This window comes from Taudactylus pleione, unplaced genomic scaffold (genome assembly GCF_031769625.1).
Source record: "Taudactylus pleione unplaced genomic scaffold, aTauple2 ptg000397bl, whole genome shotgun sequence".
NCBI lineage: Eukaryota > Metazoa > Chordata > Amphibia > Anura > Myobatrachidae > Taudactylus > Taudactylus pleione.
In genome coordinates, this window is record NW_028284799.1 from 7,795,559 (window position 1) to 7,814,146 (window position 18,588).

An 18,588-nucleotide genomic window follows, 5' to 3' on the forward strand; every position below is an offset into this window, starting at 1 on the left:
AATACTCAGTGCTGTGTGGGGGTGCTACTCCTCATTATATCTCAAACCTAAGGAAAAATCAAAAAAGTTATATTTGTTGTACCATTATTTCTACTAGCCCTTGGTGGGGCATGGATAGATATTTTGATAAACTAACGGAGTCTTAACAATCTCCTTCTACATCTAACATGGGGAGGTCTAAGAATGTGTCAGGTAAATTTAAAGGTGCACATCCACTAGGCGATGGGTAATGACAGTACAATTACAACATTGTAATCGTACCTTCGTTCCACATCCCATGCAGTGCCTACACTGAACGATATGTCTTTCAGTGTAGGCACCCTCCATCATCTCTGAACATGGCCAAACTGTCGTTATCGGCAGATTGACCGGCATGTTCAGCCGATGATTGATGTCGGAAATGGCCAGCGGGAGAGCACATCGCTGGTCGTTTCCGACATTATAGTGCACGATTAAGATGTCGTAGTCGTGCAATCGCTCATTAATATCTGCTAGCGGATGTGTGCCTTAACCTTTCACTTACCATGGCCCAATCTGGGGAATCACAGGGATCCACCATAACCCCTACCTTACAGGTGATACCAGTTGAGGCCTTACCTCTAGCCGATATGGCGAGGGAAATGTCCAAAATTATCATGCCTCTTATAGATAAACTGCTTGAGGACATGACTACTAAATTAGACACTGCTATGGCCAAGCTCTATTCTCAGGCCACGCGCATTGAAACTCTAGGACAACGCACTAGTGATGTGAAAGACTCTTTGCACATGGTGCCACAGTGAGGTGATTCACAAGCTAACATTATTCAGGCCATGCAGGAAAAAAATTATGATTTGGAGAACCGCAATAGACAGAATAATCTCCGATTTATAGGTATACCAGAATCCATCCCTGACTCCCAACTTATAGGGTTTCTCAGTGTCGACCTCCCTCTGGCATTAGGCATGGATGGGAACTTTCCCACACCACAAATAGAAAGGGCACATAGAGTGGATCCGCTACACAGAAATGCTCAAGGGAGACCGAGACCGGTAGTGGCTAAATTTCTCGATTATCAAGTTAAAGAGAAAATACTAGCCACATATTATAGTACACAGCCAGTAACTGTGAGGGATCACAGAATTTTAATATTTCAAGAATTTTCCGCAACAGTTTCTCAGAAAAGAAAATAAGTTTTCGGAGATTTGTTGCTATCTCCATTACCACGATCGCCGGTTTGCTCTCCTTTACCCGGCTAAGCTCCGGGTACTAATAGATGGTCAACCGGTTTATTTTGATGACCCCCAATTGACTAAACACTCATGGTACGTACAGCGTTCACCCCCACGCACCCCTCCATCCCCTTGAGGTGGCTTGATAGTGTGATAAATACTTCAACAAGTCTACAGATACTCTTAGAGTCAATTGAAAGTCACAGTGCAGGATTACTATAAGAGGTTCTAACTCAAGGGAGAATTCTATCAAATAGTAACTCACTGAGTGTAGATCTAAAAATTATATTGCCCCCATTGGTTCCCATTTCCCCTTTCCCTTCTTTTATCTGTTCCTATAGTTGTAGTTACTTTGTGTCCTCAGGCAGTTATGACAATTGGAAAAAGTAGTGAATTGAAGCAAGATTTTGAATTTATACTGTGTTTTATGTACATGGATATTATGTCACTTGTCTCCTGGATGTTTTTTTTTCTTTAGTTTAAATGGAATTGTCAATATTATTTTCTATGGCATGGTCAGTCATAGTCTTACTTTACTGTATGGCTTATCTGCTAGGTCTCTGAGATCCCTTGGAGGGGTGGATTAGCCATGTGCCATGTCGTCAAGTCTGAATACTATTTCTAACTCTCCGATTAATTTACAGTTGGTGTCATGGAATGTGGGAGGAGCTAATAGTCTTACTAAATGTATAGTTACTCATTTTAAAAAATGACACCCTTATGTGACTGAAAATTGGGCGATTCTTCTTCCCTTCGGGCTCCTTTTCTGGGTAAGTGTGTCAAGGCTTCTTATCGGACCAAGTCCAGGGGTGTTGCCATAGTATTTAGCAAATCTCTTCCTCTCTCTATCATAAATAAAGTCTTTGACCCAGGTGGGAGATTTATAATCTTAGATGTGACCATCCATGGTACCAATTACACCTTGGTCAACCCAATGTGGACACTTCGTCCTTTTTTAAGTCATTGCTCCAAAATTTTAAACAATGGGATAACTTCCAAATAATAGCTGGGGGGACTTTAACACAGTAGCAGACCCCCTCATAGACAAATCTCCTCCAGCTTCTCGACCACACTCACCCTCATGGGGCAATTTTCCGGCTTTTACATTGGCCCTTCAGATATCAGACCCTTGGAGATTGCTTAACCCATCAGACAAATCTTACACTTTATACTCAGGGGTCCATCGCTCCTTCTCGAGGTTAGATTACCTGTTATTTTCTGATTCCTTGTTCAATAATCTCTATCTGGCTTCTTCTGAAGACTTCAATCATTCCTAAATGCACGATGGTCAGAATTTGTTGAAGTTAACATTGAACATTGGGATTCTCCTTTGTTATTCTTGGAGTCTTTGAAGGCGGTCATGAGGGGGGTCACATCATTGGTTATGTGGCCAGGAAGAAAAGAGAATCTGAAGCTATATAGCGTTCGCTCAGAGTTTCCACAACTTTTGCGGCATATTCTTATTCTCCAGGAGACTCTGCACTGGCATCTTATAGGCAGACTCGGCAACTTTTTTAAATTACATTTGACGCAAGCCAGAAATTCCCTAGACATAAATACTACAGGTGGGGGAGCAAGGCCGGAAGACTGTTGGCATCTATGTCTCACCCATGGAAGACTAGGACCCATATTACGGCATTTAAACACCCTCTTACTAATAATTTGGTTACGTATTCAAGACACATCTTGGATCTTTTCCATAATTATTTAGAAAATGTATATGCAGGCCAACCTGTACTGTAGATCCAGATATCCACAACAATATATTGAGGGAGGCGCATCTTCCACAGCTATCCCAAGAGCAGCGGGACTATTTGAGTGGTGAGGTTACTTTGGAAGAAATTTCCCAAGTAATTAAAGCTCTTGCTCCCAGAAAAGCACCAGGTCCTGATGGACTATCTGGTGATTACTTCAAAATATTACATGACAACATTCTTTCGGCTTTGCACAAACTTTATTTAACAATATATAAAGACTCCCCTCATTATCCTACATTTAATGAATCGCATACTATTTTGTTACCTAAGCCAGGAAAAGAGTCTCAATTATTAGGGTCATATAGACCAATCACATTACTGAATGTGGACTACCAAAGTTATGGCTAGTCGTCTACAAACTATTTTGCCGGGTCTCTTTACGGATCACCAGCTGGGTTTTGTAACCCGGAAGACACAGTACGGGCTATTTGCTCAGCAATGGTTGCTTCACAGCCAGATAATATGTTGTTGAGTTTGGATACGCATAAAGCGTTTGATATGGTACTTTTGCCCCATTTATTTTCTACTCTAGAACGTAGAGCATTTGATTCTGACTTTATTAGGTTAATTTCTTTTTTTTACAATTCCAAAACCACTTCATAATTAATCAACAGATTAAGGGGAGATAAACTATGCATAGAGAGACACGCCAGGGCTGTCCGCTCTCTCCATTAATTTTCAATTCGACTTTGGATCCTCTCTTGAGGATCCCCCAAATAGGCTCAAAGGAGGTAGAAATGTCAGCTATTGCTGATGAGTTATTACTTTGTTAGCAATCCTCAGAACTCTTTAATGCTTATTATGAATAAAATTAGTGCTTATGGCAATGTCTCTGGACTGCTGATAAATGCCAGTGGGTATGTTGTTGGGTCCAGGTCGCTCTGTTCCTCAATGGGGAGACTCGATACCTATATAATCGGCCACCTCTTCTTTGACTTATTTGGGGAATACCCTAACTAGGAATCCTGCGGATCTTTAACCACAATATAACATGGGCAATTTGACACATACCTGAGGAGCTTTGGGGGTGGGATCGCCTAATACTCTTGTACCTTGGTCGGGCGAATTTGATTAAAATGGTCACATTTCCCAGGCTACTATATCTGCTACAAGCTCTACCTCTTCTTACCCAAAATGATGCAAAATTGATTAATGCAAAACTATGTTCTTTTATATGGCATGGGAAAAGACCTCGCATTAGCCTGCAAAATTTGTGTCAAATTCGAGCCAATGGAGGTATTAACTTTCCTGACATAGTACGAAATAACCAAGTAGCCCAATTACGTTATTTAATTGATTAGATGCATGGAAGAGATGTATATGCTAATACCTCTCTGGAATCTCACTTTTTGGTCAATATGAGTATATCTAGCATTTTACATGCACAAGACCATGATATTCCACCGAACAATCTTCTTCTTTGGAGTACAAGGTGAATTTGGCATATTATGCGACACCGGAATGGGCTTAATGCTCATCATTCCTTACACCTCACTTTCTGCAAGAATCCAGAGTTCCAGGATAGCATGGCTGCCTACCCCTTCAATATCTCTCATCACCTCTCCTTGTCCTCCATGTCTCCTCTCACATTACCTCTCACTGTCTTCCATGTCCCCTCTCACTGTCCTCAGTGTCACCTCTCTCATCACCTCTCCCTATCTTCTCTCTCACCAGCTCTCCCTGTCCTCAGTGTCTCCTCTTACATCACCTATCCATGTCCTTCGTGTCCCCTTTCTCCTCATCTCTCCCTGTCCTCAGTGTCACCTCTCTTATCACTTCTCCCTGTCCTCCATGTCCCCTCTCTCCCTGTTCTTAGTGTCTCCTCTTACATCACCTCTCCTGTCCTCAGTGTCTCCTCTAATCACCTCTTTGTCCTCAGTGTCTCCTCTCACATTACCTCTCCTTGTCCTCAGTGTCTCCTTTCACATTACCTCTCCCTGTCTTCCATGCCCCTTTCACTGTCCTCAGTGTCACCCCTCCCTATCTTCTCTCTCACCATCTCTCCCTATCCTCAGTGTCTCCTCTTACATCACCTCTCCATGTCCTCCGTGTCCCCTCTCTCCTCATCTCTCCCTGTCCTCATTGTCACCTCTCTCATCACTTCTCCCTGTCCTCCTTGCGTGCCCATTTCTATAGAGGAAGGGGCCCGTATGCAGTCTCAGACACGGGCCCCTCCTCTCCGCCCGGCGGCCCATTATAGATACGCCCCTGCCTCCGTGTGCCCTCTCTCATCATCTCTCACTGTTCTCAGTGTCTACTCTCTCATCACCTCTCTCTGTCCTCAGTGTCACCTCTCTCATCACCTCTCACTGTCTTCTCTGTCATCACTTCTCCCTGTCCTCCGTGTCACCTCTCTCATCATCTCTCCCTGTCCTCCGTGTCCCCTCTCTCCTCATCTCTCCCTGTCCTCAGTGTCACCTCTCTCATCATCTCTCCCTGTCCTTCATGCAGGGGCATTTCTAGAGAGGAAGGGGCCCGTATGCAGTCTCAGACACGGGCCCCTCCTCTCCGCCCGGCAGCCCATTATAGATACGCCCCTGCCTCCGTGTCCCCTCTCTCATCATCTCTCACTGTTCTCAGTGTCTCCTCTCTCATCACCTCTCTCTGTCCTCAGTGTCACCTCTCTCATCACCTCTCACTGTCTTCTCTGTCATCACTTCTCCATTCTCCGTGTCACCTCTCTCATCATCTCTCCCTGTCCTCCGTGTCACCTCTCTCATCATCTCTCCCTGTCCTCCGTGTCACCTCTCTCATCATCTCTCCCTGTCCTCCGTGTCACCTCTCTCATCATCTCTCCCTGTCCTCAGTGTCGCCTCTCTCATCATCTCTCCCTGTCCTCAGTGTCACCTCTCTCATCATCTCTCCCTGTCCTCAGTGTCTCCTCCCTGCCCACTATGAGGATTGCACCTACTGAATCACCGACTACCAAATACACTCAATCACCACTCTCCAGCACTACTACGGGATACAGCAAATCACACGGATTCTAGGAGACCTATATAACTGCGCAAAGGATCGCCTTGCTTATTGGGACTCCCTCAAGAGTGGTAGTATCCATTCCATTCACACGCTGGAGCTTTCATTACATGGTGCATAACTAACCCTAATACTTCAATGCTCAGAAGAGTCAGTGGGCTCTTTTTAAATGGATATACAAATGGTGCTATGATCCTCTAAGTACAATGCAATACTTCTTGTATTGCATTGTATTTTTTAATGACCATTTCCTTTAACAGAATACATTTTTATATATAATTTTTATATCTTAGCCCGCAAGTCTTATTTGCATTTATCAGTTATTTGCTTATATCTGACAAATTACACTTTATCCATTTGCGTTGTGATTTCTTCTCATTCCCATCATAACCAATAGTAGTTTAAAAAGAAAAATAAATATATGGATGAAAAACACAAATGGGAGCTAGAAATGTACAGTAAAGCAGTTTATACACTGATTATGTATTTGGAGTGTGATTCCTGAATCAAAAATTAAAAGTACATGGTGTAGTACAGAGTTTCCCAAACTCCGCCAGGAGACTTAAATTGTACCTCAGTCAAGCATGGATATCCTTAAAACCTGGACTGTAATGGTGGAGTTAGGGAAAATATTCTCATACACCATAGTCGACAGACTTTAGCCACTTGAGGGTGCAGATAACCTTTTCCCAATAAAATATATTAGTTATTGTTAGTGACAGATGTACCAATCATCTATTTTTTTTTATTTTTTATGTGCTGTACATTTGGGTAAAACATCAATCACAAGGAAGATCGCAGATTCAGGAATCATACTCCAATCATAGAATTATCGCCACAGAAGAATGGTGAAATCTTTGTTTTTCCTGAGGCTTAAACTACCTTGGTCTTTGCACCTAGTGATCCTACTCCATTTTATATAGTTTATACACTAAAAGTTGCAGTAAAGCTTGTATAAACAAATATGTTATTGAAGGCATAGGCTTACAGTTATTTTTTTAGCGGAAAACCATTTAATGGATGTTTAGGGGACTTCTACAAGTGAATACAAGTTCCAATGTAATAATAGCAATCTGAAATCAAGATTTAGATGGACAGGCTAGAATAGCCATCTACTGATTACCTGGAGGGTGCACTTTCTGTAGTGGATGATATATGCTATCACCACAGTACTGCTGCGGCTGATCCCCAAATCAGAAGTGACCAGAACAGCACAGTTTGGCATCATATGAGAATCTGTAATTAAAGATAACAGGCAACAGACTTTTAACACAGTTCAGCAAAAGTCAGTATACTGAATGGTTACAATAATCGCCAAATTGGATGTTTCTATAGGCAATAGAGATTTATTTATTTCAGGATTAAGCCAGCCATAGAAATGCCTGGTGCAGATATTAGTTTTGGTAGAAAAGAGTACAGTGAGAGACAGAGACACAGTGTGGCATCTATGCCAACTTTGACATTTTGCCCTCTGGGAGGGCTCCCGGAGGAGTGAAAGATCCAATTACTGAGGGGACAGGTCCGGGTGCTTTTGTCATTCATTATTCCCGTTCTCTGAGAATTGCATTATCACTTACCTGTCCCACTTATTTCACTATGAAGCGCACCACATGGTAATCTCATTTTCTGTAAATTCATGGGACTCCCCAAACATTTGTGAGAATAGGGAAGTATGTGGTAAGGGGCTCAAGTTGTGTAGGGGTGTGTGTGATCCAAACTGACTTATTAGAAAAAGGGACAGTAATCACAAATTGGAGGCAGGCATCAAAGCACGATGCCCGAGCCTGCCAGATTTCAGAGATGGACTTTTGAGCCTTGCAAGAAATGTGCCAGATTCTATTGCCTCACAGAGGCAGTAGGTTGCTTCCATTCCAACACTGGCTGGCAGATAATATCTGCAATTATATATCTTATCGGTTTGTTCTGCTGATGAGCGGTGAATGGGACAAAAAGTGGGAGGAGGAAGAACTTGGCAGAGAAGGGAACCTCTATCTGTCAGACTGCATTGATTAGATTTTTAATAATCTGCCAAAAAAAACCCTGAGGTAGAGCCATGTAGTGCGAAGGCATCAATCCTCCATGGAGCAATCCCTGGGATGATTCAAAGTAACCTATATGGTACATAAGCGGTATATAAATATATACGCTTTCTTTTTTATTCTTACAAGGATGTAGCTAGTTGCTATGTTATCTCTAATTTTTTCCCAACTCTCCTCATATACTCCTTGCCTTCCTCGCCTCCCATGCCAACTCATGAATGTCTTTCAGAGCTATACGTAGTTTGATATTTTTGAGTTCTATACACAGTGTGGACGCTAGGGGGAAATGTAGTGTTGGTTTTGTCTTTTAAATGATTGCTACTTTAAAACATTGGGCCGACTCTCTAGAATCTCGCCGATGCCTTTAAGTCGCAGGCTATTACATTTCCCCCTAAATCTTCAGTTTATTCCAGTCACAGATTTAGGGACCGAATGATAGTTAGAGGTAAATTTGCTAAAGTGAGAGTTTTTAGAAGTGGAGATGTTGCCCATAGCAACAGGTGTTAAAGTGGGCTGGAACACAGCGGAACTGTGTTCCGTCACTTCTATTTGGGAACGAAACCAGTTCCGCCTCCTCCGACCCACCTTAGCCCGGCGCCGCAGGGTGGCTCCATTTGCCGGGCGCCCGCTGAGATTTTGTTACCAGTGGGCGCCCGGGTCCCTCCCCGCAGCGCAAGCAGCAGCCGGAGGCTGGAGCTCACTCCTGAGCTCTGGCTCCCGCAGTGCACTATGGGAGAGACTTCATGACGTCTCTTCCATAGTTAGAAAGCAGCCACGCGGACCAGACGGCAGCAGATGCGGGAGCAGGGCTAAAGGTAAGTATTAGGTTTTTTTTATTAAGCAGCTTCACTATAGGGGGCATTACTACTGGGGACGCTACTCAGGGGGTACTACTACTGGGGGCACCACTACTGGGGGCATTACTGAGGGGACTTTACTATTGGGAGCATTACTCAGGGGGCACTACTACTGAGGACATTAATCAGAGGGCACTACTACTGAGGACATTAATCAGAGGGCAGTATTATTGGGGGCATTATTCAGGTGGCACTACTACTGGGAGCATTACTCCATACATATATTTGTAATCTGGAATTTATAACAATCTCTGCAGGATCCTATGTTGTGTGGCAAAGTGCACTATTTTGCATGAGATTATTGGCAGACATGGAGCCAGTCTTTATCGTAAAAGCGTTGTTGCAATTTTTACAAAGTAATAGCAGCTTTGCATGATAGTAATGTATTGAGTTAGTTTTTGAGGGACTCTGGGCCTGATGTTGGCCCAGTGCGCATGCACACGACGGAGGCGGCTCCATTCGTGCGCATGCACGAGACCCGGATAGTGACGGCAAGCCGTCGCTCCGGGTCTCGCTACAAAGGTGGGCGTGCCGGGGGCGTGGCTGCCCAGACGGAGGCGTTCCCATGGGAATGCCTACCATCTGGGGCCGGCTCCATTGACATCACAAGTGATGTCAGTGGGAGTGCTCTTGGCTCTGATAGAGCCGAAAGCACTCCAGGGCTTGCGGCAACGAGACTCTACCTCAAAGGTAACGTCGCAAGCCCGATGGTCGTGATGGCCTTGACCATCGCGACCATCTTCCTGGTCGCTCGTTATAGCTGTGGGTGGTCACCCACAGCTATGAGAGCGGCCAGGAGGCTGCTCTAAAAACGAAGAAGGACAGCCCTGATTCAGAGCGAGTGCTCTGTCAGAGCGTCCGGCTCTGAATCAGGGCCTCTGTACAAGTGATGTACCTCCCCCTAAAAGACAGTGTTTATGTTGGACTAGTGGTGTTGATAACTCCGGTGCCGCCACACAGTGCAGTATTTTGAATTAGGGGTACTATTGTGTGGCCATGCCCTTTCCACACAAGACTACACCTATTTTTGTCCTGGTTTAAAATATGGAGAAGAGGGGGAGGCACACCAATGCTCTTTCTGGCACAGGGCACCAAAATGCCTAGTTACAGCTTTGGATCTCTGCCACACCAGAGACGCTATCTCTAGCACTGCTAATTAATCTGCCTCTGATTGTGGCTTTATGGTCCTCCCATTAGAGTACTGGTGCTACCTCCTCGGAGGTAATAAGAATTATTTACCAACATTGCCCAAAGGTGCTTAAATCATAGCAGCCAGTCAGTTTCTAACTGTCCAGCCAGTGTAAGCTAGCGCATTCAAGGAAATGTCTGATTGGTTGCTATAGTATTAATCCAGATTTGCACCTTTGAGCAAGATTAGAAAATAACTTTCTCTATTATAGCATTATATATTATTTTTTACAGATATATTCCTCAATATGGATTATGTTGGACCAAGGAATTATGAATTTAGATATATATTTAGTAAGGAAACACCATTTATTTATAAAATTATTACACCATATGTATTCATTAGGCAGCAATAGTATTTTATTTCTCACTAAGTAATTGTTGTTATGGCAAGGAAACACACACTATACCATATACTAGTCAATCTTGTGATCCGCGATAGACCATATAGTGTGTACCACCAATTTACTTTTTGATGAATTGTCTGGTTGCATCATCGCATCTGATATGCTGCACGTCAGATAGGATGATGCGACATACGATGCAGTTCAGTAACATTACCGCTGTAATGATATATCATGTCATCGTAAAGCGGCCCAAATGCACATTTTATGCAGCCCGACAGTGTGGGCCCAAATACACATATTATACAGCCCAACAGTGACAGTGTCACTTGATGACGCGCTGCGCTGCCGGGGAGACGCCACGCCCCACAAGACCTACACTCCCAGAATCCCGCCTTCTGGCAGTAACGGGCTGCTGGGGAGAGATGCCACACACCACAAGGCCTGTGTTCCCGCAAGCCTGCCTTCCGGCAGTAACGCGCTGCCGGCTAGAGATGCCACAAGGCCTGCCGCCGCGTTCCCAGCTAAGGGCTGTATTCAATTGCAGATGAAAAGCCGTTCTCGGCGAAAAGTTTTCCTCATTTCGACTGTCGGAAACTTTTCGTCGGTGCTAAAAGGCTGCGCCTTGTAACCTGCGCAAAAGATTCGCCTCTGAATGGAGGCGGAAAAAAGTGCAGAATTGGGGGTTTGGGGTGCAAAGTTGCGGGAACACCCCTGCAGCCTTGGGACAGTCCACCGAAGGTAAACTGCATAAAAAAAGATAAAAAAAATACTTTTGATCCCCTCAAAAAAGTACTTTCGTTTTGGGGGCGAAAAAGTTCAAAGTTGAGGGACAAACTTAAAAACTAGTGAAATAGACTCCAGGGGGTGGTCCCCCAAGTAAGCCCCAGGTGGTTTTTTTTATTGCAGGTGCTTGCTGAAGGTGCGTTTTTTAAAACCTCACTTTAGCGTTTTTTAACCATGCTTGCACCCATTTTCATGTACCCCAAATTTGCTGAGACTACTTTTTTTTGCAATAAAAAACTGCTAAATGCTAATTCTTCACCACTTGTGTAAAGACGCTAAATAGCAGCAATTGAGAGCATTTAAGCACCCCAAATACCTTCAGCAGGGCTATTCGGGGGTATCCATAGTGATCCCCCATGTCAGTGCATCTTTTGGGGGGTGTCAGGCTGAATTCCCCAAATCTGACAGCACTTTTCGCCTGTTTGAGATTCGCCGGGACGCGTTTTTGCGTACTTTGGAATTGAATAGGGCGAAAAGCAGCTGCGCACACGAAAAGTGTTTTTGCCAAAAACACGTGATGCAGACAGAAAGTCCGGTAGGCAAAAAGTACGGGACTTTTTGCCGGCAATTGAATACCCTAAATCTCTGTTGCACACCCAGATCTCTGTACAGGTGACTGTGAAACAAGCTCAGCCAGCCTGGACAGGACAAGCACTGCAGCTGAGACTGGAGTCACTCATAATATCACATCTGTAAGTACTGCCTGGTGCTGCTATGTTCTGATAAGTGCCACTGTCTGTGCAGTCACACAGCGGCTGCCTACCTTTCACAGTTATAGAATTGGGGGCAGAGTGTGTGTGTGAGGCAAATGGAAGTAATTGAGATTCAATGCGATTCAAATTCAACAAAGTTGGTGTACCTGACTTTTTTAAGTATTTGCCTGCACGATTTCTCTTGTGAAATTATTTCCATGTTGGGAAGTACCTACCAGTGTGAGCAATTATTCTCATTAATGAAAGGAAACAAGTCTCCTGCTGGAATCGGTATGATTTACCACCGGACGCCCGACACCAGCATCCCAGCGGCAGTGGAAATCCCAATCATCCTCAGGTAAGTATTAGCTACCCTAATTCTACCCCCTAACCCTCCCTTAGGGGTGCCTAACCCTAACCTCCCCCCCCCAGTACCTAACCCTAATCCCCCCTCTAAGTGCCTAAATCTAACCCTCCCTTCCCCGCTGCCTAAACCTAAGTCCCCTGGGGGGTGCCTAACTCTAACCTTCCCCCGGGGGTGCCTAACCCTAACCCCCCCATCCCCTAGCCTAACCTAACCTCCCGGGGGGTGCTATCTGCGCCCGGCGTCTCTTCGATCGGGATGCCAGGCGTCGGGCTCCCGGCGTATGGCTGATGACAGGCGTCGGCATATCGACCCCTGTCTTTAGACCCTTGCCGGGATATGACAGTCTGGAAGCCGGCTGTCGGGATTAGGTCCTCCGGCTTCCCGACTGCATACCCTCCTGCCAGGTCTAGATTGACAGACTTTCATCTTGGTTCAATTTTAAAAGTTATCACATCCTATAAGATTTCTCCTGAAATTGGAAAATTGGTGACAGCAAAAATATGTCAAATATCGGGTAGGAAACATTACAGTTAGTTAATGTTTTCTACCGGATACTTGTCATCTCTTTCCTCAAACTTTATTGTTGTTTTTTCTTAATAATAAACCTTTATTTTTCTTGCGGCCCACACACTCTTAGGACCTCATTCAGAGTCGGTCGTTGCGGCCGCACGGTCGTACGACCAACGACCGCAAAATCCAATCGTATGGCAGGGCGATCGTAAACAAAGTGACGCCCATTCGTTAGCACTGCACCTCCTCTAGCTGCCGACTGATCTGAACGAACGAACGAGTCAATCGTAGTCAGGTGCTGTCAGTCGCTGTATGCTAATTATGTTCTGATGGTTGCGGCCGTATGTGCTGTTTTGATGGTTACATGTCATGTTTACATGGACTATCGATCAGCTTGTTATTAGGTTGTTGTCAATTATCTAATTGTTTAACTCTTGCTGTTCTTAAAAACAAGTTTTTTATCATGTGTCAATAAACTTTATTGTTCATTTCGTGGTTGTTTTCTCCGTTGTTTTCTTTTCACACAATTTTCAAAATAAAGTAAGGTTTATTAACTGTGAATGTACGTTTGCTAATTGTGTTAACTTTATAAATGCATGTGCATTTTACGTTAGGATCATTTTCACTCTTATGTTTGCAATTGCACACTGCGTGTTGTAGCCAATCAAATGTGACCTTATTTTTCGGGACACATGATTAAAGGATTGGCCAATAGTGTTTTTTTTGAGGAAAGTGTAAATATTTTAGCCAATCATATTTTTTATACCCCATGTATATTTCATGTTTTCTGTAAAATCGGCCATTGCCATCATGAGAGCCGCAGCCTTTACCAGGAGAGAGTTGCTTATCCTGGTAAACATACTGGACAGGCGGATTACGTCCGCAGAGCCGCCCATTTCTAACCGTATAAAGCGGGCGGCCTATGCGGAGGTGAGGCGAGCCCTCCGATAAGCGGGGTATAGGCGCAATATTGCCCAGTTAGAGAGGCGCTGGTCGGACCTGCGCCGCCGGTCGCCTGCGCTCATGAATTTGCAGGCGCAAATACGCAGACGTAAGTATGCGTTTGTTTAAAAGTAATAATTAGTGGACTGTTAAAAATGTATGTTCCTTTGCCAATTATTTTAGTCAATGTTAAAAATCCCTCCTGTATGTTGTCCCTATTGTCCAGAATGTGTAAAGTGTACATGTATTGTGTAGACGAAATTCTAAAAAAAATTTATTTTGGGATTTTCTGTTTACATTTTAGAAGCACAGCGGAGACAGAGAAGGGCACGCAGAAGGCAAAGACATGCTGATGTAAACCAGCAGCCCTCACCTGCATCTCCTCAACCCGGCCCTCCCTCCCCACCACCATACTCCCCCAGTAACCCTCCCTCCCTCTTCCAATCCTCCCCAAGTCTTCCTCCCTCCCCTGCCCACTCATCCCAAATGTCACAAATCTCCCCTCCCTGTGATCTTTCCGGCTCCATTCCCCCCACTCCCGAATATTCTCACTCACCCGAAGGATCTCCGGCACCATCTGTTGCTGTGTCGGCACACTCTGAGGGTATGGTTTTTTTTTTTTTTGGGTGTTGTAGTTATCCATGTATTTGTACAAATTTCTGCCCTTTTTTTGTTTGTTAAAATATTTGCTGTATGGGGTTCAACATCATTGCGCAGTAATGCTGTTTTTCAAAATTACGACCTTATGTTTAGTGGCTGGCCCTTTTTTTGGGGGGGGACCACAAAAATAGAGGTTTAGTGGTTTTTAAAAAATGATTTGGAGTTTTAGGAAATAATGATTACATTTGGATTAGTATTTTACAATGTAAAAAAAACATGTCACCAAACTTGGCAAGGTGCTAGGAATCAGACTACCCTTGTTGATGTTGTGTACACTGTGTTTAAAATGTACTTAGGCAAAGTGATGTTTTCCATAGCAAACAAACACATTCTATTTTTGGTTTAACAACAACATTCTAGAAGTGAATACGTGCATTGTGTTTTAAGGATATGGCCATCATGACTTAAGAATACACCTCCCATTATTTGTAACATCATAGTGGATTTTGGCTTATGCCACATAGTTAGGGTTTCAAATTAGTTTAACAACATAAAAGTAGAAACCTATTAATAATGTTGTGTGTCTGATACTTTAAAACACACCGTAACATCAGTGTGTTTAAACACTTTTTGGTACATTGAATAATGTGTAATGTTCAAATGTTTCTAATTTTAATGAAGTCTTTAATCCTCAAAATGTTTTAAATTTCCACAGATCTAACCCACATCCTGAGGGAAATTCGGGAGGACCTGAGAGAGACCTCGGGCTACTTAATGCAGGCCTACTGTTGCCTACAAAGATTAGTGGGGCGTTTGGAGGATGTGTAGTGTGTTTGTTTTTGTTTTTTTTACATTTTTAAGATACTTTCCCCCCAAAAAATAAAGTTTTGTATTTCAAACATTTTGTCCTCTTTTTTGCCACACATTAAAGGGTGTAATTCTGCATGTAATAAAATTTTGGAACAAAGGTGGGTGCCTTTCCATAGCGTAATAACTTCAAAAATGTATTAGTAATCCTTAAGAACATTTTCAGTAATGTTGTATATTTTTTAATTATGGGTTGGCATACATTATACACCTCAAAATTGCTTTACATTTTTTCAAACAAACAAAAATCAACATTTGTCTTTCATTTAAAACATTTATTACATAACAAACATGTTGCCAACAGGCTTTTACTGGTAAAAAAAAATTCATAACAGATTCACACATAACAAATGTCCTCATGGTTTGGCCAAATAAAACATCTGGCTTACTCAAACATAAACAACTATAGTAAAAAAACAAACAGATTTTTGATTGGGAAACATAGAAATTACTAAAACAAAAGGCAGATTAACTAAACATGTTGGGGGATATCCGTGCAAAATGTGTTAGTTGTCCAAAAACATACAGGGTATTGCAAATGGGTTCCTTTTTTTTCCAGGTTTTGAAAAGTGTTGTGATTTGGTTGGTAGGAAAAGAAAACAAAAGAAAAAGGTACACATTAAAATATATTTAAAATTTTTTTTTTATAATTTAAAAAAAATGTCAATATGCCTACCTAAAAAACGTGCAACAACATCATCACGTCTGGCCCCCCCCGACAGCATCACAACACCTTCCTCCGGGGGGCCATCCTCTGGTAAGGCCTCCTCTGGCTGCATGGGTACTCGACTCCTTATTGCAATGTTGTGTAAAATCCCACACAGGACCACAATCACAATACGAGAAACCATATCCGGCAAGTATATGAGTGCACCACCAGAGTGATGGAGACACCGGAACCAGCCCTTTAAAAGGCCGATACAGCGCTCCACCACCTGCCTGGTGGCAGTAAACGCGGCATTATAGTGAGTTTGTGGCCCTGGTGTGGAAGTCAAATAAGGAGTCAGCAGCCAGGGCGTGCAAGGATATCCACTGTCACCTGATGGAAATGGGACACCAAAAGATACATACATTTACCATGAGAACCTGTTTACACTATTTCTAGAAATACATACTGGAATTTTACTTACCAAGAATCCACGCGTCACCAGCTTGCAGTGTGCTTAATTTTGGCCAAATCCCTGAATGCTGGATCACGTACGCATCATTGCTGCAGCCTGGGAATTTTGCATTCAGGGAGAGGATCTGGAGGGAGGCATCACATAGCACCTTTACATTTAGGGAATGGTAATGTTTGCAGTTGCTATATATTTGTTCCCTGCATGCAAGGGGCTGAAGTGCTATGTGAGTGCCATCCACTACCCCTATGACGTGTGGAAAGCCTGCAATTTCAAAAAACTTCTGCTTTACCACATCAAGGGCTTCCGTATCCAAAGGCATACTAATAAAATGTGCTAGATGATTGAAAAATGCATCTAGCACACGCCTCAGGATCCGTGAAAATGAGGGCTGGGAGAGGCCACCCACCAGCCCCACAGTGGTTTGGAAGGACCCTGAGGCGCAGAAATGTAACACCGCCAACAACTGTGTAAGTGGTGAGATTGCTGTAGGAATGTTAATCTGACTTTCTAGATCATTCTTTATTATTGAAAGAGTGTCTAGGATAATATTTGGAGGCAGGCAATAAGTGGTTACAACCACATCATCAGGCATTCCAAAAAGGGTGACACGTGTTCTATATATCTTGACCCTTACACGCCTCCTATGTCTACACCCAGGAGGAGGCTGAGGAAGGTTGGTGGGGGTCAACATGGCCACTATTAGCTGTCCAACATCGCTCTGTAAAGTTAAATTTATCATTTTAATTGGTTCTACAGAGTGTTTTTTGATTATTTGTGCAAAAATACTTAGCTTAATGGTGCATATTCTTACAGGGTCGGGCAGTGCCATCTTCGGAAATCACTACATGTGTATTTGTTGTACGTTTTTAAAATTAGAGGGAATAAAAAAAAAATTAGATTTTTTGAGGTCAAAGCAATATTACTACTTTTAGTGTTAAAACCATGCTTAATTTTTTAAATCGCCAATATGAATTGTTGTAAAATGTACAAATTTACATTTAAAAAATAGATCAATAAACAATATTCCAAGTAAAATTTTTTCATATATTTCAAAAAAAAAAGTGTAGGTTTGAATAAATAGACACTTACCTGATTCAAGTCCAAAATGGAGTGTTAAACACCTTTAATAAATATTTAAAAAAATATAAAAATTAGTTTAAAAAAATGTAATTTTTTTATGATTGTTGATCCCAATAAAAACAAAAAAAAATGGAGTAGGCTGGCACACTTACTTGATTCTTCGAATAACCTTGGATTTTTGAAGAAGACAAAAGCCCGGCCAACCAAACCAAACAAGTAACCGGCTCAAGCACACCAATTAACGGGATTTGTTAAAAGTCCGAAATAATTAAAATTGTCAATCAAAAACCACCACCACCAAAAAAAAAAAAAAAAGGAACACAAAAACTACCACCACAAAAAAATGTAAACACAACAAAACAAACATCAAAAAGAAAGGAACACAAAAAAGAACCACCAAAAAGAAATGAACACAAAAAAACCACCAAAAAGAAAGGAACACAAAAAAGAACCACCAAAAAGAAAGTAACACAAAAAAGAACCACCAAAAAGAAATGAACACAAAAAAACACCAAAAAGAAAGGAACACAAAAAAGAACCACCAAAAAGAAATGAACACAAAAAACAAACAACAAAAAGAAAGGAACACAAAAAAAAGCCACCAAAAAGAAATGAACACAAAAAACAAACACCAAAAAGAAAGGAATACAAAAAAAACCACCCCCCCCAAAAAAAAAACCACAACCAAAATAAAAATGAATAAAAAAAACCACTCAATCAACACACACAGGCACCTCTCAAACAACACACACAAGCACCTCTCAATCAACTTCAAACAAACACCTCTCAATCAACTTCAAACAAGCACCTCTCAAACAACACACACAAGTACCTCTCAATCCACTTCAAACAAGCACCTCTCAATCAACACACACAAGCACCTCTCAAACAACACACACAAGCACCTCTCAATCAACTTCAATCAAGCACCTCTCAATCAACACACACAAGCACCTCTCAAACAACACACACAAGCACCTCTCAATCAACTTCAAACAAGCACCTCTCAACCAACACACACAAGCATCTCTCAATCAACTGCAAACTATTTAAGTACTATCAAACACCTCCTGCACCACCAAACACTCCAACTACAACCCACAAGTAAGGGAACATTTGGCTTTGCCTTAAATAAAGAAACCAAACCCCATTTATTGAATCATGCAGGAAAGGTGTGCATTTGTAGTTAGGGAAATAAGGATGCACGGGTAACCAATCCAGGGATGCGCTCACATCTAGCACAACCCACGC

The 18,588-nt window shown here is 42.6% G+C and overlaps 1 protein-coding gene across 2 annotated transcripts in view; it reads right to left on the reverse strand.

Annotated features, from left to right (window-relative positions):
- The window catches only part of STYXL1 (serine/threonine/tyrosine interacting like 1), a 58,911-nt gene that overhangs the window by 3,059 nt on the left and 37,264 nt on the right, over positions 1-18,588 (reverse strand). For both annotated transcript variants that reach the window (XM_088446396.1, XM_088446397.1), the window contains exon 8: positions 7,068-7,180. In XM_088446396.1, coding sequence (XP_088302522.1) covers positions 7,068-7,180 — 113 coding nt within the window. The remainder of the gene's footprint in view (positions 1-7,067; positions 7,181-18,588) is intronic.